This window comes from Geotrypetes seraphini, chromosome 2, assembly GCF_902459505.1.
Source record: "Geotrypetes seraphini chromosome 2, aGeoSer1.1, whole genome shotgun sequence".
Taxonomy (NCBI): domain Eukaryota; kingdom Metazoa; phylum Chordata; class Amphibia; order Gymnophiona; family Dermophiidae; genus Geotrypetes; species Geotrypetes seraphini.
Window position 1 is genome coordinate 396568050 of NC_047085.1, and position 24427 is coordinate 396592476.

A 24427-nucleotide genomic window follows, 5' to 3' on the forward strand; every position below is an offset into this window, starting at 1 on the left:
CGCATACCCTTCGCCAAAGCTTTGTCAACTCAAAAGATTCCTTGATAAAACCCTCGCCTTCCAAGCAGCCAAGATGAACCCATGGCTAGCCCAAATGATACTCGAGGCCCCCACCTACCTCGACTTCAGAAAATCACTCAAAACCCACCTTTTCAGCAAACAAAACCCTTAACTGACCCTTCAGATAATCTCAAGGCCCCCTACCCGACTCTTCTCCTTCACGATAGCTCCTATCTCCCCTTGCTTCTCCTTCCCACTTCCTTCAAGTCTGACCAAATCTGTTGTAAATCCGATTAATTTGTTGTAATTCTGCCCTCTTCATCTACGAAGTTGGCTAAACTTGTTGTAAATTTCCCTTTTCATCTGCCAAGTTTTGGCTACAGTTGTTGTAAATCCTATAAATTTGTTGTAAATCTACAAGTCTATGCGGATCCTAATCTAATTTAATGTAAACCGCCTAGAACTCGCTGGGTATGGCGGTATATAAGAATAAAATTATTATTATTATTATATACATTGTCTTTGACCACCTCCAGAGACCAGCCTTTTCCACTGATTCTGTCCCACTCTAGACCACCTTCCATTCCTTCCCCTCATCTTTCTTCTGGTGCTGCTGGTCCAGCACTTCCAATTTGGCAGCTCCTCCTGCCATCTTTACCTCTTGAAGGAGGCAAGTTTCAGATAGTTTATAGTGGGTAAATTGCTATGCACTCACATAAATGGGCTCGAATATCATCCTTCCCTGTGCAGTGACAACTACTAGTGCTGCTTATCATATCTATGATATAGTATAAGACTAGATCCAAACTTCAAATCAAGCTTCTCCGAATGCTATATTGATCCTCAAATGCACCACTCCACGTTCAAACTTATCATAACGTTTAGCTTGATGTGCAGAATCTTCCCTGGATCAATTTTATATCTTGATCAATTGTTTTTTTTTAAATATCTTTTTATATTAAATAACATTTAAATATTCACAAGTGTTTAATTTTTTAAGAAATCATTATAAAGTGAACTTAGCTTTGATTTGTGGTCATTGTAGGGACTTCTTTTGCTGACATGTTTCGCGATGGAAGGCTTTCTCAAGGCTGAGTCCCTAATTTTGTCAACGCCATCAGTATAGACCACTAGTTTATATAGCATTCTGAGAAGCTTGATTAGAAGTTTGGATCTAGCCTTATACTATGTTATGAATTGAATGCTTTATAGAGGTTTAGTACTATTATTCAATTTGAGCTTATCATATCTATAGCACTACTAGATGTGCCCGGCGCTCTTTCTGTCCCTAGTGGATTCATAATCTTCTTTGAAACTGTGCAGACATCCTCCTGGTTCTTTTGGCATAGTGGTGAAGTTAGGGAGCTATTCCTTTCCCAACTATTAACCACATGAAATTGTGCTCTCACTTTCCCACTCACTGGCCCTCACCTTTCCCCAAAAGCTCAAAACTTCAACTCTTGGTCTGCAAGGTCTCTGCACTCCCTCTACTGACAAAACCTAAGAATTACACTTTAGAAAGCTGCTACAAGTTTGAGTTAAAAAAAAGTTTGTCTCTAAATGCCAAAGTTTTTATATTCTTATCCATATTTTTTTAACTCTATTGCATGTGGTGGTCATGAAATGTCTAAGCCACCTTCTAGATTAAGATTAAGGCTGACAGAGCAAACATGAACACTATGAAAAAGAAGTTGCAGCACATTTCCAATGAACCACTTGCCTTATTCTTGTGTCTTATAAGAATACCCTCTCCCAGTCAGTATTCATCTTATTGCAAATCGGCGTTTTTATGTGTGGCTCTGGCTGAATTCTTGGATATTTGATGCTACACCATGTCAGGCACTGAATATCTGATTTAAAATTTGGTGTTAAAGCTTATGCGGTTTAGTGCAATATTCAGCCCTTAATCCAATAAGCTGAACTGCTTAAAAATAGGACTGCTATTTATAAGGCCCAGTTTAAGCAGTTAAGGTCTGAATATCAGCACTCATCTCTCTCCCCTTCAATCCATGTAAATTCTGCTGCACGACTTAAATTCCGTAAGAGCCACCACACTCACATTACCCTCTCCGCAGATTTGGTTATTCACAATTTTAAACATAACTCTGCATCGGACCTTCCCCAGACCTTACCTGGTGGTCTAGTGGCGACACGGGGCAGGATTGATTGTCCTACACTCCTGCCCTGTGCAGAGCCGTCATCAAAAGGGCTGCAGTGAGTTCTCATTGTAATAAGTTCAGGGTAAGGTTACCATATTTAAAAAAATGAAAACCTTGGACACATGACCCCACCCCATTCCGCATTTGTGGATGTGACATGATGTCACACATATGTGCCTGTGCATGCTTGGAGGCCTTCAGTCCCGCCCCCAGAAAGCTTCCTCTCTTTGCTACAAGCTCCCGCCGCGTATAAAGGGACTGGAGCATGCACGGATGAATGTGATATTATCTGCGCATGCTCAGAGGCCCTCCAGATGTAGCTGGAACTTGTAGGGGCTTTCCAAAACCCAGACAAACACCAGGTTTTGGAAAGTCCAGCCATAAATGTCCAGGTTTTCCTGGACATCTGGTAACCCTATTTCAGGGCATGTCCCCTAGACTTTGTACTTTTTGATAGAATAAACAATTAATTTGTTTTTACAACTCAGGATTTTATAGGCCTCTATCATATCCTTCTCAGTTTTCCACTAAATTGAAGAGATCTAACCATTAGCTTTTCCTCAAATGATCATTTCTGTTAACCCTTTTCTGTACCTTTTTGCTAATTCTGCTATATTTATTATGAAACTATAATTACTTATTTACAACTACTTAGGGATTTCTTCTTCTATTTTATATCCCTAAATGATGTACTTAGTCCAGTAATTGCAGCCTTAGCTGGAAGCTATGGAACAGGCTCCATTATGGAATACTCAATCTGGCCACTAGGTTTCACCATTGTACAATGGCTATTACATGTATGAGTAGGGTTACCAGATTTGTCCACGCCCCGTTATTCCCCCAGCCCTACCTCATTCCGCCCTACCCCCACAGAAATCTCATCTCTTCTCCTCTGAGTCTGGGGTGTGTCTTGAGGGCCACTGAGCATTCGTGCATGTGACATGATGTCACACATATGTGTCTGTGCATGCTTGGAGGTCTTCCAGACGTGACCCCAAGCTCAGGGCCTTCTAAAACCCAGACAAACTATTGGGTTTTGAAAATTTGTTTAGATACCCGGACAGATCTGTAAAAAAAGGTCATGTCCGGGTTTTCCCAGATGTCTGGTAACCCTTTGTCTGCCTCTGCCTCCTCCACTCCCCCAATATTATTCCTGTCTAATTCTGGGAATGAAAGACCTGTACCAAGCATGGTGTTAAAAATCAAAATGGCACTGCAGACAGTCTGACCCCACATGCTGTATGTGAATCAGAGTCTTGGAAATACCTTATTGATTTTGTTGTGATGGGCACTAACGTTAGCATCAAAACTAGTTCCATTTCTGCTAATTTGAGGATGAGTTTCATCTGGGAGGGTTATTGGGGTTGGAGGAGGGGATGTTAGGTGATTATCTATCAAGGAGAGGTGGAAGGTGATTCTTTGCAGACCCAGAGGCTCTAATCTATGGCAGGGTGAACCAAAGGCTTTTGTCAGGGTGGGAGTATTTGGGTACAGAGGCCCTTATTAACTTAGCTATACAGTACATGCAGAGAATAAAGTCATTGCAAATGTGCCCAATATTTAGCAAAACTTATCCAGGTAGGAGTGAGTTCTACCTGGTCAAGTCTGGCTCACTGAGTCATGCACAGATTTTCAGTAGCATTTACCTGGAATGTGCTGCTAAAAATCCAGTTATACATCTTAGCACTATCCTGGCAGAAGCAGAGCCAGGAGTTATGTGGTTAGTGGCAATATCCAGTCCATTGGATCTGGATTGGTGCCAGTGGCCACATCAGTACTAGTTGATGGGTAGGGCCTGACATTGAATAGATATCTGTGTATGAAAAACTCATAGTGGCTTGCATTTAGAAAAAAAACTGACCACTATGAACTAAATATTGACCCGAAATATTTTTTAATGTTTGTTATATTCATGTTAACATTACTATCATGCAATCAACAGTAATGATAACAGAGATGGCTTTGGCATTCAGAATGACTTATCTGAATAATTTTGGGAGTATCTGCGATATGTTCTTTAAAAATTCTGGGCAAGTAAACAAATAAGTGTTGGCTTGAAATTTAGGGAAAAGAAATCCGTGTAAAGGAGAAGAAAGGGGTGATGCAGCAGCATTCTAAAAAGTTAACTACACAGTAACAATTTTCAGCCACTGGAGAACGTCGCTGGATATCTCACTATGTAGTGAGCTATCTGGATAACATGCTGAGTGTACAGATAAAGTTATGTGACTATCTTTAATTGGATAGTAGTGGTTGAATATTGGTCTCCATGTAAATAGCGTGTAACCCTTTGTACATGTTAGCTAGCATCTGTTGATGTCCATTAGTACAGAGGCCTCTAGTTTCTCTGGCACAGAGTTATACTGAACACACACATTTGCTTTTGATCAGTTTCTGAATTTGTGGGATTCATAAATTATACGTGTAGAAGGCAAAGGCTAATTAATTTTCAATTGATTCCATTTACATATAAATAGGCTATCTGGAAAATGTGAGGAGTTAGGTTCTCTGAGGACTGGAGTTGGCAAGCGCTGCCTTGAAACATCCAAGCACTCAGAGAGGATAAATCAGATGCTGGCACTCAAGCGAAAGAGATTTTGTCTTGAAAATGTCTCTTTAGCATGAAAGAACATAAACAGTAAGTTAAGTACACCACTAAGATTTCAGGCTACCAAATATTATGAAAAAAAAAAGACTCTTCCTTAAAATGTGTTATTCTTCAGGTCTGTTTTTTCTTAATATTGTCTGCTATGCACCTACCAGGGGATCTTAAAAGAATGAGAAATGAAAACCAAGATGAGAGGTAGGGCATAAATGATAAAATGAGGTGCCTTTTGATGTGGATCCATTTAGTACAAATATAGGAACAAAAGAATCTACATTGTTAGTTGCAGAACCAGTTATTCATGTTTTTTCTTTGTACTTTCTAAGCTAAATTTAACTCATCTGTTTTGCAGTAGTAGAAACATCAAAAAAGTGTCCCTTGAAACAAGGGCTACCTTGTTCGAAGAATGAGGAAGACCAACACTCCAATATAATTTTAAAAACTTTTGAGAAAGGCTTAGGACTCTTTAATTAGTTTCAAACTGAGAGCCTTCCTTGGAATACAAAACAGTACTCAAATAGAAACATTATCCTTTAGAAAACTTGTAATTTAATAATGGAGTACCTGGTCTTCCTTCTGCATTTTTGTATATCTTGCTTCTGGTTCATCAGAAGCCGTGTGTTTATTGACTTTGTTGCATTATTACATTGGTCTCAAACTCAAACCCTTTGCAGGGCCACATTTTGGATTTGTAGGTACTTGGAGGGCCTCAGAAAAAATAGTTAATGTCTTATTAAAGAAATGACAATTTTGCATGAGATAAAACTCTTTATAGTTATAAATCTTTCCTTTTGGCTAAGTCTTAATAATAATATTGTAATTTGTAGCTTAAGAGACATATGATCAAGAAACTTTTATTTTACTTTTGTGATTATGATAAACGTACCGAGGGCCTCAAAATAGTACCTGGCTGGCCGCATGTGGCCCCCGGGTCGCGAGTTTGAGACCAGTGTATTATTGCATAAGCAAAATCACCTCTTTCTTTACTCTGCTTTGACTTGGCTTAATTTTAATTTTATTTTTTTGTCTTGTAGTGTTTTATTTCCAGATCTTTTTGGCTTCTGTCTCAATTTGAATTGACCTCTGTTGGTGTTCGGCACTGTGTATTTTTCGCTCCATAAGATGCACTTTTTCCACACAAAAAAATGGGTGGAAAAAGGGTGCATCCTATGGAGCAAATACCCAAACCCTCCCCCTCCTTTGGTTACCTTATTTTAATTTTGGTGCCCTCCCTCGCTGGACATGGCTGCCTCTTTTGCGGCAGAGTGGCGCACAAGGCTGCCTGCCTGGTTGGCTGACGCGGCTGCCTCCTCTTCCCTTCTGTAGCGGCAGAGCGGCGCACAAGGTTTCCTGCTTAGTTCTGCGCTGATTCCGTTCTCACGGGAACTGGCACGGGACCAGGCAGGCAGCCTTGTTCGCTGCTCTGCTGCTACAGAAGGGAAGAGGAGGCAGCCGCATCAGTCGACCAGGCATGCAGCCTTGCGCCCTGCTCTGCCACTGGAGACGGCAAGTCCTGCTTCCCATTCACTCCTCACGGGCCGGGTGCAAGCAGCAGCCATCCAAACCGTCAGCCGCTATGAGTCGGTTTGGCGGTGCGGTCCTGATGAGAGCGAGCAGCTACGTTACCACTAGACCACCAGAAGGTGGACAGGGTGCAGAGCCTGACAGGGAGAATTTTGGTTCAGAATGGATTTTTTTCTTGTTTTCCACCTCTAAATCTAGGGTGCGTCTTATGGTCAGGTGCGTCTTATGGAGCAAAAAATACGGTACTTCCCAAAATCACCTCTAAAAATCTACCAGTTGTGCAGCCAGCTATAATAGCTAGCCTTTTGTCTTTAAATCTTTTTTCTTTTTCTGAGCCTCATCCCCACCACTCCACCGCACCCAACTTTCATAGCAGTGAGCTTTACGTGGTAATATCGTCACCGGCTAAATATAAATCTTATATTCTTCTTACTATTTCATATACTAAACTATTGTCCTTTCTCCATTCACTTTAAAGTGCTCAGTTTACTCCAAAGTGCTCTGTTGCTTAATAATTTATCTTTTCATAATAAATAAATACATATGTTTTGCAAAATACATATCCAATTTCCTTTAAACCATGGACTTATCTTAATAAAGTTCTTCTTTAGGTATTACTTCAGCATTTTTGAGCGCAATTTGGGAGGCTTGGACCCAACATGTTTCGCGTCCTGCTTTTTCAAGGATCCTCCCATTAGCGCCGGCATCAGCCATCCCACCAAAAGTTTTTCAAAGCAGCTTTTAACTTAGGCATGACAGTGAAGGTTCTTGCATAGGGTTGTGAAGCAGGGCTTCTTAGACGCTGCAGTCATAGGCGTTAAATCTGGCCACTATGTCCTGTTGCTTCAAGTTGATTGAGATGCCTTTCTTGCAAGGTCTGTGTTCATACTGGGGAGAGTGTGGTGCAGTGGTTAAAGCTATAGCCTCGGCACCCTGAGGTTGTGGGTTCAAACCCACGCTGCTCCTTGTGACCCTGGGCAAGTCACTTAATCCCCCCCACCCGTTGCCCCAGGTACATTAGATAGATTGTGAGCCTGCCAGGACAAGACAGGGAAAAATGCTTGGGTACCTGAATAAATTCATGTAAATCATTCTGGGCTCCCCTGGGAGAATGGTATAGAAAATTGAATGAATAAATACCACCTTGGTCTTAGTAGAAGATCCAGATTCTAAGTCCTTCATGTGAGAGTATGCAGTACTGACACGGAAACAGTGGACTGGGCTGGTTTTGCAGTATGGGGAAGAGAATTAATTTATTAGTTTTGCATTCAATTTTTCCTGATAGAAAACAAGAGAGAGTTGTTTCTGCTATTTTCACTTTAATTGATCTCAGCTAGATATTCTGTTCTGTCGGGGTTACAAGAAGTGCTGGTTCTCTAAGGCAATGGTTCTCAGGGCTGCACCTAGCCAGTTGTTTTTTCAGGCAATCCACAGCGAATATGCCTGAGATAGATTTGCTTGAACTGCCTCCTTGGTATGCAGATCTGTCTCATGGATATGCTTTGTGGATATCCTGAAAATCTGATTGGTTATGTTGAGAAGACTGCTCTAAGGCATTGCCCCACACAGATGGTCCAAAAAGGGCGCATCCCTTAACATACTACTTTGTGGGCTTAATGTATTGTTATGCTTTCTGGATTTTTTATTTCATTACTCAAATATGTAAGGGAGAATTAATTGAAAAACACCGCTAGCCTGCAGATTTCTTTCAAAATTAGAGTGCTTGCATATATAACTATTAAAATAACAACAAAGCAAAAAATAATAATAAAATATAAAACTAATAATTATAGAAGTAAGTGCACTCAGTGCTCCCACACACCAGTAATTGAACTAAAGACCAAGGGCCCAGAGATCTATCATCACGTCATTATGTTCTCTTAAATTGAAAATGTTCTTATAATACAATAAACTACTTTGCCCACCAAACCTGAAAAAATACTCATAAAGGCTTTACTTATCTTAATGATGGTGGAGATTCTCGAGGGTAAGCGTAAAGCAGGATGGGGTCCCTATGATGATGTTCATGACTCGGATCCAAATTGGTCCAAAATACCAAATGGTATAAATAAGTGAGAAATGTGAAAAACCCCACAATGCAAAATAAACAGTCAAAAAATCCTGAAAAAATAAATCCACAAGGATCCATGATGTAAAGTTCAAATGCCGTAGCTTGCTGATTTTATACAGGAACCATTCCTCAACTCAGACCGAGTTTTGTTTAACTTCATCAAAGCAGCACTCAACATATAAATCTATGTAAAGAAACATTCTTTCAGTTTAATATGTAAAAAACTTTAAGCTCATCAAATCTATTCATTCATATAAATAATATACCCATATGGCAGTTTACCATACGGATACCAAAAGAGCATCCCTCCTACCGTGGACATTGTTGGGTGGTGGTTCAAGGGTGGTGGTGGGTATCCCTCCTACCAGCCCAGTTTTGCATGGGGTACCTTCTACAGCTGCACAGCTGATCGCGGCAGGAGGATCAGCTGATGAGAAGGTATTGAGCACAATTCTCTAACCAGCGCCTGTGACATGGGAGCCGGTTAGAAAATCAGGCCGATTAGGTAGGGTTGGGTGCCTGTCCCTCAGGGCAGAAATGATTCTGTACAGGATGCTGGTGTGCGATTCTCAGCTGCTTATTAGGCAGCTGCAGAAACCAGTGTCTTTTATACAGAATTTCCCCCCAAATGTCTTCCTATGCAAGGATGTGACATTTCTGACCAGTGCAAGTCAATGACCAGTGCAAGTCAGTGACCACCTTCAAATTTTTCATTGGGGGGATCCTGAAAGAGATGAGCGTTTTTAAATGTATTTTCTTCTTCTAATGAGAAATACCTTGTCCTTCAAACATGTGACTTTCTCCCATTCACTTCCTGTTTTCTGTCATAAGCTTGAGAGAAGTGGCATAGAGTAGTGAAGAAAAAAAATAGAATGATGAGGGCTGTTCCAGGGGTCGCCATTGATCCCTATGCCTTGCATTGAAGAACACTGATCTAGGGCATGAGCCACTCTGTGTACAGGTCACTTTGTGCTGGAGTAGTGAGGGCTATAAATAATTTGCCTTTTTGCTAAAGAACTTTTAGTAGTTTAACAATCATTGTAAGCCTACGTTGAATTGCTTTAAGTGTCAGTTAACTTGTTGGTTTTTTGTTTTTTTACCAGGTTATTGTTTTTCCACTTGAAACTATACTTGCTAATGTCACTTTTTAAATTGTTTTTTTTAATGTGTTAGGTACAGCGGGAGCTGGCTGCAGTTATTGCTTTGAAAGCGAGAAAATCAGGTGAGCCATTCTTTCATCAAACAATAACTCCTGCATACAGACATTAGCAGATAGTTAAGCTGACAAATTTGAGTCCCTTAATCACTACTTATTTTATCCTTTTTTGATAGTTCTGTAGGTTACAGGGTAAACAGAGGGCAGATGATTCAACTAAGGACTTTCTGGCTTTGGCCTAAAGTTTTAATCAGGCTTCTCTTATTGGAAAAAAAATGAAATTGATCTAATATAGTGATCCTTAACCCAATCCTTGCAGAACTCCTGGTCAGCCTGGTTTTCAGGATATCCAACATGAATGTGTAGGAAAGATTTACATGCACTGTCTTTCCGGTACGCAAATTTATCTCTTGTACATTCATTAGGCTATCCTCAAATCCAAACTAGTTGAAAGATCTTCAAGGATGAGGTTGAGTACGATAGCTACATGTATCTTAATTTTGTTAAACAGGTGTAACTCCCACCAGTCAAGTGATCCTCAAAGGACTGTTATTCACTGTTTGGTAAATTAGGGACTAGAGCAGGGGTAGGGAACTCTGGTCCTCGAGAGCCGTATTCCAGTCGGGTTTTCAGGATTCCCCCAATGAATATGCATGAGATCTATTTGCATGCACTGCTTTCAATGCATATTCATTGCGGAAATCCTAAAAACCCGACTGGAATACGGCTCTCGAGGACCGGAGTTCCCTACCCCTAGACTAGAGACTGGCTGAATTTCAGTTTTGATTTTAGCACCGAAAAGGTCCAAAATTGGTATTCGGCAATGTTTTGGTATTTGGCATGTGCATGTGCATTTTCAGTTGAAACTATAACTTGGTGCTCTGTCCCCATAGTGCTCCCCCCACTTTCAGGAGCAGGTGCCACTCACCCATTTCCTTTGTCCCACACACCAAATAGTATAAAGTTTGACACTGAGGATTGTGGGTGCTATGGTGTAAATGGCAAGGTATGGTAGACTTTCTGAAGCCTTGGAGAGTGTGTAGGAAACAATTTATGAATATATTTAAACGTAAAGCAATATAAATGTTTTAAATGTATGTAGCAAGCAGATGAACAAGAAAACTATGAACAATGAGGGTAAGAGAAACAAACAATATAAAATATGTGAGCTCTTGCTGCACCTTTAATAAGAATTTAGATAATAAAGTTGAATTAAAAACTAAAAAGTTGCAGAGGCTGATATTTAGAACTTTGCCTTATAACCATAAGACTTTTTGTCCCCCCTTCTTTACTTCTTGTTCTTAGCCCTGGGTATGTTAGTTGAACCCAGTTTTTCTGTCTTTGCTTTGTTGAATCCCCTTTCGTTTTATATCTAGTTAGATTTCAGTGTTAAAACGTATTGTGAAAAATTGCAGGCGGACCTTAAGTAATTGGAAGACTGGGCATCCAAATGGCAGATGAAATTTAATGTGGACAAATGCAAAGTGATGCACATTGGGAAGAATATACTGAAACACAGTTACCGGATACTAGGGTCCACCTTGGGGGTTAGTGCCCAAGAAAAAGACTGTAGACAATATGATGAAACTTTCCACCCAATGTGTGGCAGCATCCAAAAAAGCAAACAGGATGCTGGGAATTATTTAAAAAAAAAAAAAAAAGGGATGGTTAACAAGACTAAGAATGTCATAATGCCCCTGTTTCGCTCCATGGACGACCTCATTTGGAGTATTGCGTTCAATTCTGGTCTCCTTATCTCAAGAAAGATATAGTGGCGCTAGAAAAGGTTCAAAGAAGAATGACCATGGTAAAGGGGATGGAACTCCTCTCGTACGAGGAAAGACTAAAACGGTTAGGGCTCTTCAGCTTGGAAAAGAGACGGCTGAGGGGAGATATGATTGAACTCTACAAAATCCTGAGTGGAGTAGAACAGGTACAAGTGGATCAATTTTTCACTCCATCAAAAATTACAAAGTCTAGGGGACACTCAATGAAGTTACAGGGAAATACTCTTAAAACCAATAGGAGGAAATTTTTTTCACTCAGAGAATTTAAGCTCTGGAACGCGTTGCCAGAGGATGTGGTAAGAAATTTGGATAGTGTAGCTGGCTTTAAGAAAGGTTTGGACAAATTCCTGGAAGAAAAGTCCATAGTCTATTATTGAGAAAGACATGGGGGAAGCCACTGCTTGCCCTATATTGGTAGCATGGAATATTGCTACACCTTGGGTTTTGGCCAGGTACTAGTGACCTGTATTGGCCATCGTGAGAACGGGCTACTGGGCTTGATGGACTATTGGTCTGACCTAGTAAGGCTATTCTTATGTTCTTGTTTATTTACTAAGATTGTGTTGTATGAAGTATGTATGTCTGGGCCCAGAAAGAAAGAATGTATGCATGAATTGGAAAATATTGTGTGCAATATTTAAACCGTGTTATAAAAATACATGATTATTGCTTTTACACTGTTTACCATGTTTACTGATTGTAAAGTCCTTCTTGATTATGAACCACCTGGAACTCATGGTTGGACAATATACAAGAATAAGTTTATTGTTATTATTATTAATTATTAAAAAGGTGTATGACAGACCAGGTTGGCAGCGGGATTTTTTTAAAATCTTTATTACATAAACATGACTTGCAGAAGGCTGCAAGAGGCCCTGTGTGCCCTGAATGCTATACTATGGCACAACTAGAAAAAATGCTGGATTAATTTTGACGTTAAATTTCAGTGTATATTATATTGTGACTATTTATATTTTATGTAATTATTATTGTAACATCAAACATGTAAGGTTTTAATGGCTTAAACATGAAACTGTTGTTATTTAAACTTAATTGTATTATATAGAACAAACTGCAAAAAGAATACCCTACATCAGTGGTCTCAAACCCGCAGCCCAGGGGCCACATGTGGCCCGCCAGGTACTATTTTGAGGCCCTCAGTAAGTTTATCATAATCACAAAAGTAAAATAAAATAGTTTCTTGATCATATGTCTCTTTAGCTACAAATTACAATATTATTATTAAGACTTAGCCAAAAGGAAAGATTTGTAAACTATAAAGAATTTTACCTCATGCAAAATTGTAATTTCTTTAATATGACTAACTATTTTTTCTGAGTCCCTCCAAGTACCTACAAATCCAAAATGTGGCCCTGCAAAGGGTTTGCGTTTGAGACCACTGCCCTATATAGTAGAATGGAAATGCTTTCGACAGATGGTGTGGAGCCTGAGAAATTGTCACATGGCCATTTAACAGTATATAAGAAGGTGCAGCTGAAAAAGGCTCTAAGAACTTTGAACAGAGAGTCAAATGATTTGAAACCTTGTCATACTTCTCCTTTTACAATTGTATCATTATTGGAACTTCATGGAAAGGCTGCATTTATAATTAACTAAGTTTTGATAAATATTGAATAAATATTTTTAATTGAAAATGCATATAATTGTACAAATTCTTAATGTGGAGTTGGATAAGGGTTAATGTCCATGTTGGATAAGGGTTGAAGCCTCCCTTGCTCAACATCCTCTCACCAAACAGAGTAAGACTCAACTCTTCCTTCCTTGGACCCACCCATAGGCCCTCCTCCGGGCTTACCTTTGAGTCCCTAGTGGTCTAGTGTCAAATTTTGGGCAAGAGTAACCCCCAGTCTTTCCTACCCATACCATCTTCACCATCAAAATGGCTGCCGTGACCCACAGTGGCAGTCTTGCAAGATTGCTGCTCAAGGACGCATAGTCATTTTGAGATTGGAGCTGGCAAAGGCAGTAGCAATTCACAGTTCTATCCAAGCCAGCTCCAGTCTCAAGATGGCTGCTGCACCTCAAGCAGAAGCTTTGGCCGAAACCAAGTGGCAATTTTTGGATACAGATTCAGTTTCAGCTGTTCACTTTTAGGGAGGTAACTCTAATGTGCCAGATCCAGGTTGGGACCAGTAAAACTGGAGGACCATTAGCAAGTTTATTCCACTGGAGACCTTTTACTAGCACTTAGTAACTTAGTCCAGGCTAGAATTGAAGTTTTGAAACTAGCAATTACTAAAAACAATAGTCCTAAACCAAAAGGGACAGATGCATAGTAATAACAAAAGGAATCAGCAGAGAGCAAGAAATACAGTCCTTAATTCTCTCAGGACTTTTCAGTCCCCAGGAGACTCCTCTTTCACTCTTTTCTCTTGTATATGTCTCAGAGCTGGATTGAATTCAGATGTGTTCACAGGTATTTCTTATGATTGCCTGGCCTGCCTTACTCGGATCTAAGAGAGAGCCACTGTATCCTCTCTTTCTTTTTAGTACCATGGCTATCTGCTGTTCTCTTATATTTCAGAGCAGTTCAATTTCTTCCAGAGAACTTCAGTTAACACTCACCATCTTTCGACTCCTTCATGTACACAGGCAATACTTTTAGGGTTAGGTTTTATACCAGTTTCATTTTCCCTCTAAAAGATCTCTCTTCCTACCATTTCCTCACTGGTCAGGAGAGCTCTTCTCTTAATTAACAGGCAGTGGGCAGCACTTTAACTTCCCACTGCTGGCGTTAAACCTGGATATTGAATACCGTGCTGTTTCCGGTAACCAGTACTGAATGTCCATGTTTTTCAACACTGGTTAAGGTGATATTCATACTTAATTGGCAATGACTTAGTGGACAAAGATGGGCTTCTAGGTTTAAACAGATCACAGTACAATACTTTAGAAGAGCCACTAGAGGTCTCTGCTATCCACCTAAAGTAGAGCATAAGAAATCTCTACACAAGTGTCCTGATAAACATGGAACAATCACAGTAGGTTTTTTTACAAGGTGAGCCAGTGTTTTTTCCTGGGACACTTCTCTGGTGCCCTCTTCATTCTCTCTCTCTTCTCGGTTGGTTGGATAGTGATGAATCAATGGTTTTCTTAAATGTAAATGCCATAGCTGATTTGGCTCCAATGTTTGATTTTCCACTTCTTTTCTCTTCCAGGTGCTTTGGCTGTGATAACCAGAGACCCTCTTTCATTTAATTAGGGAGGCAAGAGCCAATTCCCTTTGCTATAGTGGTATTTTAACCAGGGAGCAGGAGCCAAAGACAAGTCTACTTCATCTAGGCTTGGTATTTATATCAACACATTTTCCTTCAAAAGGTGTCTCCTATTACTACTGCATATCACAGATAGGATGGCCAGCCCTTTGCTTCAGAAACTTTGAGAATATTCTAAATCAAAAGGCAACATACCTAATACTGATAGTCACTAGACGTCTCTGCTGAGAATTTTATAGAAGCAGAACCTGAGAGCCTCTACAACACGAAGAGTACAGCTCGTTTCTGCTCCCTGACTCTTCATCACACAATCATGCTTCCTTATTACAAACCAACTTTTCTTCAACTGTTTTGGCTGTTAGTTCTCAATTTTGGCCCCGATTTTCCAATTTGTGCCTCCAGGGAAATCCTTCTAAATCAATACCTTTGTTTGACATTCTCTACTGTCCCCATTTTATAAACATCAAAAACAGAAAGCCTCAAGATAGCTATCATTCATAGACCTCAGTAGTGCAGGCTAATATGAGTATCAAAACTTTCCCCATATAGCACAACAGCATCTAAATCGTCATCGGTCCCATTTTATGAAGGCATTTACTCAGTTTCTTGTATAAGAACAAGTATAAGTGTTTATGCTAAGATGTATAAGTAAAGTGTGCTCTGTGGACTTAAATCCCCAGAAAGCTTTGCTTCACCCAGAAAACTAGGCTGCAACCAGAGAGCTTAAGCCCGCCCTTGTTCATTTTGAGAGAGAATAGTTGCTATATTTGTAAGACCGCATGGCTGTATGAGAACCTGAGTCTAGCATTGTTCTCTCACCAGGTTTTCATCCTTTATTTCTAACAATCTAATACAGCTTAGGTTGCAATATCTTCCACAAGGTGTGGACACACTCCCAGGTTTCCCTTGCATAGGTTGGGCTGGTAGAGAGAGAAGATTCTGTGAAAGTTGAACTACCTTGAAGTCATCAATTGTAAGTGTTTATTCTTTACTTCATGTTGTTAAATAAAGTTGTTCAAGAGCTACAGATAACACTAAGATTAAGTGGCTGATAACACTAAGATTACAGAAATAAGGGTTAAGTGAATAGGGGGAGCCTCTTACAATTGCCAATATATCAAAGAGTGAGTTCAATAGTGCTTGGCCATTCAGAGGAGTCCTTGTTTTTCAGTACAAAGTCTAAGGAGATTTAAGTGAGAAAATCTATAAAGACTCCAGGGAAGCTGTAAACTGTCCAGTAAAGCTATAGTCAGCACATATTGTTTTATGGAAGTGAACCAATGTGTTACAGAAGAGGGCATTTGTATGCCTCCAAACACAAGGGGGATAGAAAACATGCAGTAAGGTCACTTGTAAATCTTCTTTGAAAATGAAAATCTTGTGGCACACCACTGGTAACCCTCTTTCCTCAGAGTGAGCTCAATTTGCCACTACCCTTTATTGCTTTTAACTGAACTAGCTTCTAACCCAATTGGTCACTTTAGGACCCATACCGAGGGTACTCATTTATAAGTTGCCTATATAGAACCATGTCAAAGGCTTTGCTGAAGTACACTAAATGGGTTACTTAGTCAGAGAAATTAATTAGATTTGCCTAAGCTCTACCCCTAGTAAAACCACGCAACCTCTGATCCTTCAATGAATTGGATCTAGAAACTTCAGTGTTTTCTGTTTTAGAAACATTCCCACTACAGAGGTCAGACTAACCAGCCTGTAGCTTACAATATTGTCCTTACTTTGGCTTTGGGGAGAGGGGTTACATCAGCCCTTCTTCATTCTTCTGGGACCACTCCTGCGGATGGGCAGACTGAATGGGCCATTTGACCTTTATCTGCCATCATGTTTCTCTGTTTCTTATGAAAGGTCAGACAGAAGGATGCCAGAACTTTCCTAAATTTTTTCAGTACACTCAGTTGTATTCCATTCAGTCCCCCTCACATTGTCTACTTTTAGTTTAGCTAGCCTCTCATGGAAAGTCTTCTGAAAATTGTTCCAGATCTATCACACTTCAGTTCCTATTTGTGTTTGGCTTTTGCGTTGCTACTCTTGCCCTTAAATTGTAAACAGAAATATTTGTTAAGCAGTTCTGCTTTATCCCCCATTTGCTTCTATGCATTCCTTCCCTTCACCTTAGAGCCTCACAATGCCACATTTGCACTTCCTCCTATCACTAAAATATCTAAAAAAATGTATTTTCCCCCAGTTTTACCAATTATTTTTTCTTCCTTTTGCATCTTTGCGTTCCTGAATACTTTTCCAGTTTCTATTTGCTTTTTCAAATAATGCCTGTCTCCATCTTTTTGCAATCTTTCGTAGTTTATGAAGTCTTATCTCTTTTTCCTTACCTTTTCAGTTACTACTTTTGAGAACCAAAGTGGCTTTCAGTTTTGTCCATTGCTTTTCTACTACTTCCAGATGTTTCCATCCAGTTAACCTTTTAAGGTATTCCCTATCTTGCTGAATATTTTTTTTAAAGTCACTTTTGAATAAACCCTCTCCACATCTGTGTTAATATTGAACCACAGCATCTGGTGATCACTGGTTGCCAAATGATCACCCACTATAACATTGGAAACACTCTCCCTATTCATAAGTCCTATGGCCCTATCCCGTGTGCGTTCTATTACCGACTGCTGGAACAATTTTCCCTGTAGAGAATCCAGGATCTCCCTACTTCGAGATGACCCTACAGCAGGGATACTCCAATCAACTTCCAGCATATTGAAATCATCTATTAGCAGCAGTTCCTCTTTCATGGCTATATTGTCAATGGTTTCAGTTTCTTTTCACACTAATGTAAAGCAGCGCATTAATGTGCTAAAGCTCTTCATTTCCATTTCACTTCTGTCTGGTCCTCAATTTGATAAGCTCTCAGCATCCAGCATGTTCACCTGATTGATTGATACTACTTCCCCTAATTTATTCATTAAATTTCTTAATATAATTGCTGGTAAATCCCATGTCCCTTGGGGATGATTGAATAATTGCTTCTGCTGTGTTGCATCAAACAAGGTAATGTTCGAAAATGGAAGTAGAGCCCAAAGAGCATCATCCTGTGTAAACATTTAATAAACAAAGGGATATTATGGGGTCCTGGGATTGCCGATTGTATTATTGTGAAGATCTGTAATGGCAATAGCCTAGCCGTAGGTGCTTTTTTTTTCTCCCATGCAAAAGCTTAGATTTGGATTTGTTTTATCACAATCAATCATAGTAAATGAAACAAGTGACATCAGGTGAACACCGACACGATCCATCCACTCTGCCCTACAAGGTGGCCAGAGTCGCAGTCGCTTGCCTCTTTAAAGGTAAGAGGGCACCAAGTGATTGGTGCTCTGTTAATTGCACTCGGAGAATAGTTAAGCTCTGGAATGCATTGTGGTAAAAGTGGATAGTGTAGCTGGTTTTTAAAAAGGTTTGGACAAATTCCTGGAGGAAAAGTCCATAGTCTGTTATTGAGAAAGACATGGGGGAAGCCACTGTATCATGGAATGTTGCTACTCCTTGGTTTTGGCCAGGCACTAGGAACCTGGATTGGCCACCGTGAGAACGGGCTACTGGGGAAGATTTAAAGAGGTACGGGATGGGAAGGAAGGAACGGGGGAGGGGGGCAGAAAGTAGGGCACAGGGGAACAACACCATCCATGCAAGACTTACACCCTAAATGGCGAGATCCTGACAAGAACTGAAGCAGAAAGAGACTTAGGGGTGATTGTCAGTGAAAACATGAAGACTGCAAATCAAGTGGAGCAAGCTTCATCCAAAGCAAGGCAAATCATAGGTTGCATACGCAGGAGTTTCGTCAGCCGTAAACCTGAAGTCATTATGCCATTGTATAGATCTATGGTGAGACCCACACCTGGAGTACTGTGTGCAATTCTGGAGGCCGCATTACCGTAAGGATGTGCTGAGACTGGAATCAGTCCAGAGAATGGCCACCTGGATGGTCTCGGGACTCAAGGATCTCCCATACGAGGAGCGGTTAGGGAAGTTACAGCTCTACTCACTCAAGGAACGTAGAGAGAGGGGAGATATGATCGAGACATTCAAATATCTCACGGGCCGCATCGAGGTAGAAGAAGATATCTTCTTTTTCAAGGGTCCCGCGGCAACAAGGGGGCATCTGTGGAAAATCAGGGGCGGGAAACTGCACGGTGACACTAGGAAGTTCTTCTTCACTGAAACGGTGGTTGATCGCTGGAACAGTCTTCCACTTCAGGTCATTGAGGCCAGCAGCATGCCAGATTTTAAGGCCAAATGGGATAGACATGTGGGATCTATTCGCAGAGATAGATAGGGAGGGTCATTGGGGTGGGCAGACTGGATGGGCCGTGGCCCTTATCTGCTGTCTATTTCTATGTTTCTATACTCTGTTACCCATGTTGTTTTTTCATTCCTATTAACCATAATAATGAAACTTCCTAATCCCTTATTTGTCTGTTTGTCTTGAATAGGGGCTGTCTCTTACATAGTTTGTGTATAGCTCTGTATATATCTAGTAGTGCTATGGAAAGAAATAGTAGTAATTGTAGTAGTGGTTACCTTCAAACTTGCTTCTTCCAGTTGTCCCACTCTTGGTTTATTTATTTATTTACAACCAAAGTGGCTAACAATAAAACACACCTAATCTTTCCATGAACAAACATGCCATCTTTTCATAACATATTAAAATCATTCACATTAAAACAGGACCTAATTATTAATAGGATGATAAAACATTAATAAAAAGAGGAATCTTCAATGCTCTTTTAAACTGCAGCAATGAACTGCAGCAATGCCCTGGCAGGTTTTTTTTTTCCCCATAATCTCGGACTTGCAATAGAAAAGGCACGAGACATGGTATCTGCATAATGGACTAGATTCACTAAACCTTTCGATCCTCTACCGAAGATCGCAAAACCAGTTCCCTGACTCGATTCACTAAACTGCTGCTCGATCAATCTCCTGGAGCAGGAGGGATTGAGCACCCCTCCTGCTCCCAACTTACAGGTACCGGGGTGGGGGATGGGAGGGGGGTGGGCCGGGTTAGTTAAGGGGGGTTCCAACGGCAGGAGGGAGCTGGCATATTAGTTCAATGTCATGGTAGGGGGAGGGTTTCGGCGGACAGGGTTCCGACGACAGGAGGGAGTTGCCATCCCTCCTGCCATTAGTTTGATGGCAGGCAGCGGGCGGGCGGGCTGCCTGGTGGCAGGAGGGAGTTGGCATCCCTCCTGCCATATCTAAGTTTGGGGGGGAGTTCGGTGGGGGGTGCCGATAGCAGGAGGGAGTGGGCATCCCTCCTGCCGTTTGTTTTGGGGTGGGGGTGGGTGGGAGGAAGGAACGCTGATGGCAGGAGGGAGTTGGCAACCCTCCTGCCATTTTTTTAAAAGTGGTGGTGGTGGGGGGGAGGAAGGGAGCCCTGACAGCAGTGAAGCCCTGACACCATTGACAGCTTCTCCTGTCACTACTGTCAGGGCTCTGCCCCAACTTAATCACTCACTGAGTAACTGAGTCGGGGTGTTTGCGTGCAAATGATTTGCACCTCCGTGCAAATCATTTGCATGCAAACTTAATAGTGAATCATAGTAACATAGTAACATAGTAACATAGTAGATGACGGCAGATAAAGACCCGAATGGTCCATCCAGTCTGCCCAACCTGATTCAATTTAAATTTTTTTTTTTTTTTTTTTTCTTCTTAGCTATTTCTAGGCAAGAATCCAAAGCTTTACCCGGTACTATGCTTGGGTTCCAACTGCCAAAATCTCTGCTCATCTACACCCTCCCAGCCATTGAAGCCCTCCCCAGCCATTGAAGCCCTCCCCTGCCCATCCTCCACCAAACGGCCATACACAGACACAGACCGTGCAAGTCTGCCCAGTAACTGGCCTTAGTTCAATATTTAATATTATTTTCTGATTCTAAATCTTCTGTGTTCATCCCACGCTTCTTTGAACTCAGTCACAGTTTTACTCTCCACCACCTCTCTCGGGAGCGCATTCCAGGCATCCACCACCCTCTCCGTAAAGTAGAATTTCCTAACATTGCCCCTGAATCTACCACCCCTCAACCTCAAATTATGTCCTCTGGTTTTACCATTTTCCTTTCTCAGGAAAAGATTTTGTTCTACGTTAATACCCTTTAAGTATTTGAACGTCTGAATCATATCTCCCCTGTCTCTCCTTTCCTCTAGGGTATACATATTCAGGGCTTCCAGTCTCTCCTCATACGTCTTCTGGCGCAAGCCTCCTATCATTTTCGTCGCCCTCCTCTGGACCGCCTCAAGTCTTCTTACGTCTTTCGCCAGATACGGTCTCCAAAACTGAACACAATACTCCAAGTGGGGCCTCACCAATGACCTGTACAGGGGCATCAACACCTTCTTCCTTCTACTGACTACGCCTCTCTTTATACAGCCCAGAATCCTTCTGGCACCAGTGAATTGGCCAACAGCGATTGAGTCACTATTGTTAGTGAATCTAGGCCAATGTATCCTGCTCAGATCAAATACCATTACCTGCCTAGTCACCTCAGATTTTAACTTACGTGCTGGTTTGAACCACTGAATTAAACTCTGCAGACAGGAGCCGACAAACAGAGAACGATAGATTTGTACAATGAGTCTTGAATGAAATGGTACGGTGGCCGAGTTAGTCCACTCTTGAAGGTGATCTGTAGAAATAAAACAAACATAAAGGAACCCCCCCCCCCTTTTTCTATAGGATGAACTTATTGTAGTTTATGATTAGCTTTCAAAGGTAACCCCTTCTTCCTCAGATTATTTCTGATCTGAGGAAGAAAGAGTTAACTTCAAAAGCTAATCATAAACTCTCATACATTAAGTTAGTCCAATAAAAAAGATATTTTTTTTCCTTTATATATTTTTGTTTTATTTCTACATAGTACCTATAAGAGCCTTGAATTGCTCTCACAAAGCTATTGGTAACCAATGAAGCTGTTAACTAAAACACTATACTACAAGCCTTCTCATTTTGTTCTACCTTGCAAAGCACAATATAAATCTGTAAATAGATATATATTACATTGAGGATCTGCTTACAATGCAAAGCCCCATGGTACTGGAGTACTTATTGCCTCACCAAGATGACTGAGAATTTTTAGTCATTCTTAAGAAACATTAGCTGTGTTCAGCAGGGTTAACTTTTGTAGCCTTATATACTTTGAAATCTGATTTATATCATTGGAACCTTTTTAGTTGACCAAACCCTTAAACTCCTTCTTTTAAGTTCTTTGGCCATTCTATTATGTGAGGACCAAACTTATACTTCCCATCGGTATGAGCAATAATATTCAGCTTCTTTGAAACGAAAATCGGCCACATTTTATCTTACCTCCTACAATTCCACCACCCTATTTGTGTTCTAGTATGACCATTTCTTTAGCTGAGTTGTGATGAGAGATGTCTGCAGGCTCTGGTAGGGTTTGTACATTTACTGCTGAAACACGTCCATTGTTGAATAGTGGGTGTAATAAAGGGTATTGTGCTTGCCAGATAATCTGCTTCAATGCAGTGGCATATAGTCAAGTTTGCTTATCACAACTGGCCTGACCACATTTGAAAGATAATTCAGTTGTAGTTTCTGAACACTAAAGCCCAAACTTGTATCTTTGTTGCGGTTCAGTCAGTGAAACACTACTTCTTGTGTAGGGGTTTTTTTCCTTCATTGGAAAGCAATAGCCTGGGTGAGTAGCTACTCATAGACATAGTAGCACCGCTGTTTATAACAGTGCAAAAACTGAGCAGCTATGCTTGGTCAAGCTGTAGTAGAGAATGACTCAGGGATAAATTTTTCGCCGTCCCGGCGGGAACTCATTTTTCCGTCCCAGCGAGTTCTTTTCCTGTCCCTGCCCTATTCCTGCAAACTCCATCCTCATCTGCACAAGCCTCAAACACCTTAAAATCTTAAGTATTGGAGGCTGGTGCAGTTAAGGTAGAGCTTACAGGATTGGGACAGGGACAGTGACAGTGACAAAACTCGCGGGGACGGGACGGGGAAATTGAGTTCCTGCGGGGGCGGGGACAAATTTGTTCCCGTGTCATTCTCTAAGCGGTGGTCTAATACCAATTACGTTTTCATAGCAGAGTCGGGCCAGAATCTTGTTTCATCAATTTCATTTCAACACGGGAAGTTTAAATGCACAGAAATGAATAGCTGCATGAGTATTTCAAGATGCCCCGCACACATTCTAGCAGAAAATAGTAGTACTGTGCATGAAAATGTGGCTGCCAGCTAAGATTTCAAACACTGATTAATATCATTTCAGTAAACATACAAATGTACAAGTATAAAAGTTAAACTATGTAGTCAAACAATCGGCATTTGAATCTCTAATCCAATATATTTTTTTGATTAAATGTTAAAATATACTACTATTACTAATCATTTTTGTAGTGCTACTAGATGTAAACAGTGTTGAAACCATTATATACAAATACTTTCCCTCACACTCTAAGTTTTTGTACCTGGGGCAATGGAGGGTTAAATGATTTGTCCAGGAAGACAAGGAATTGCGGTGGGAATTGAACCCAATTTCCTGGAATCTCAGTATGAGGGGATGGGGTTGTATGTGAAAGAGTAAGAAGATTGATGTATTTGTGCATGTGTGTGTGGAGAAAGGAAGAAGATTGGGGGAAGAGAGAAGGGGAAGAGGCCTAAGGGAAGGAGGGAAGATGGAGTCAAGGGCACAGGTTAGAGGTATGGCTGTAAAGTGGGATCTGTGCTATAGTCAGGTAAGAGGAACCTCCTTCTGTCTCTAGATCCTCCCTCCAAGATCACAGATTCCCTTCCCTCCCTTCAAGATCCTCCCTATCTCCTTTCCCTATCTAAATCTTCCCTCCTATTGAGAAACAAAACATGGAATTGCTGCAGAATTTGATATTTCCTGCCCCAAAATCTTGATGAGTCTACCACAGGACACCAGGGTAACATATGTATATGGGTATGGCTTCAAAAAAGTAGTCAAGTGGAGTAATACTAAAACTAAAGGGCTGCTTTTATTAAGCTGCGGTCATTTTTTTAGCGCGCGCTGACCCCCACGCTACGCAGAAAAACTAACGCCAGCTCAATGGAGGCGTTAGCGTCTAGCACGAGCGCTAAAACCACTAGCGCAGCTTAGTAAAAGGAGCCCTAAGTCTTCAAATATCTTCACTTTTATGACTGCTTAATCCATCATTTCATTCAATAACCAAGTATTCATATGTTCATATATCCAATAATAAATACAGATATAAATTCAAAACTGATCTCAGTGGCTACACTCAAACCTCTGTTTCATTATAGTTTGAGCTTCATGTAGCAAGCCTTCTCATTGTTCATAATCAATATTCATAAACATCTTCTATTGTATGTCAGAAAGCAAGAACTTATCTTATTTCTTATATTATTCGGGGCTCTGACATGAATCCACGTTTGCAACAAGATGTCTCCAGGATCATCACCTAAAAAATTGTTAGACAAACATTAAACTACATTCCAAAAGGTAATCATTGCTATCGCCAACATTTTTCCAAATCACCCACCTTTGGAAAATTTGATCACCAAACCATTTTCGTTCTAAGATGGCGTCTTCGTCTCTCTATTCACTTTAATATACTCCTCCCACGTGATTATTCTGACCAATCAGAAAACCACATTTGCAAGTACCACTTATATTCAAATCAGTGTCAAACATTCTAACTCAGTATTCAGATTATTATCTATCTTTGTTTATGGTAGTTCAAAAATCTTTGTGTCCCCACTCTCCCATCCAACTTTTTAATCTGACCAATCACCTGCCCAGGATCACCAGGCTGGAATCAAGCCCAGGAAAATACATCTGGAATCAGGCTAACATCTAAGCATGGGCATTTATACCTGCTATAGGGCTAGTATAAGTGATTGTACCTTTCT

The 24427-nt window shown here is 40.7% G+C and overlaps 1 protein-coding gene across 3 annotated transcripts in view; it reads left to right on the forward strand.

Annotated features, from left to right (window-relative positions):
• Positions 1-24427, forward strand: part of RAPGEF5 (Rap guanine nucleotide exchange factor 5) — a 427979-nt gene that overhangs the window by 170595 nt on the left and 232957 nt on the right. For all 3 annotated transcript variants that reach the window (XM_033930889.1, XM_033930887.1, XM_033930890.1), the window contains exon 6: positions 9533-9581. In XM_033930889.1, coding sequence (XP_033786780.1) covers positions 9533-9581 — 49 coding nt within the window. The remainder of the gene's footprint in view (positions 1-9532; positions 9582-24427) is intronic.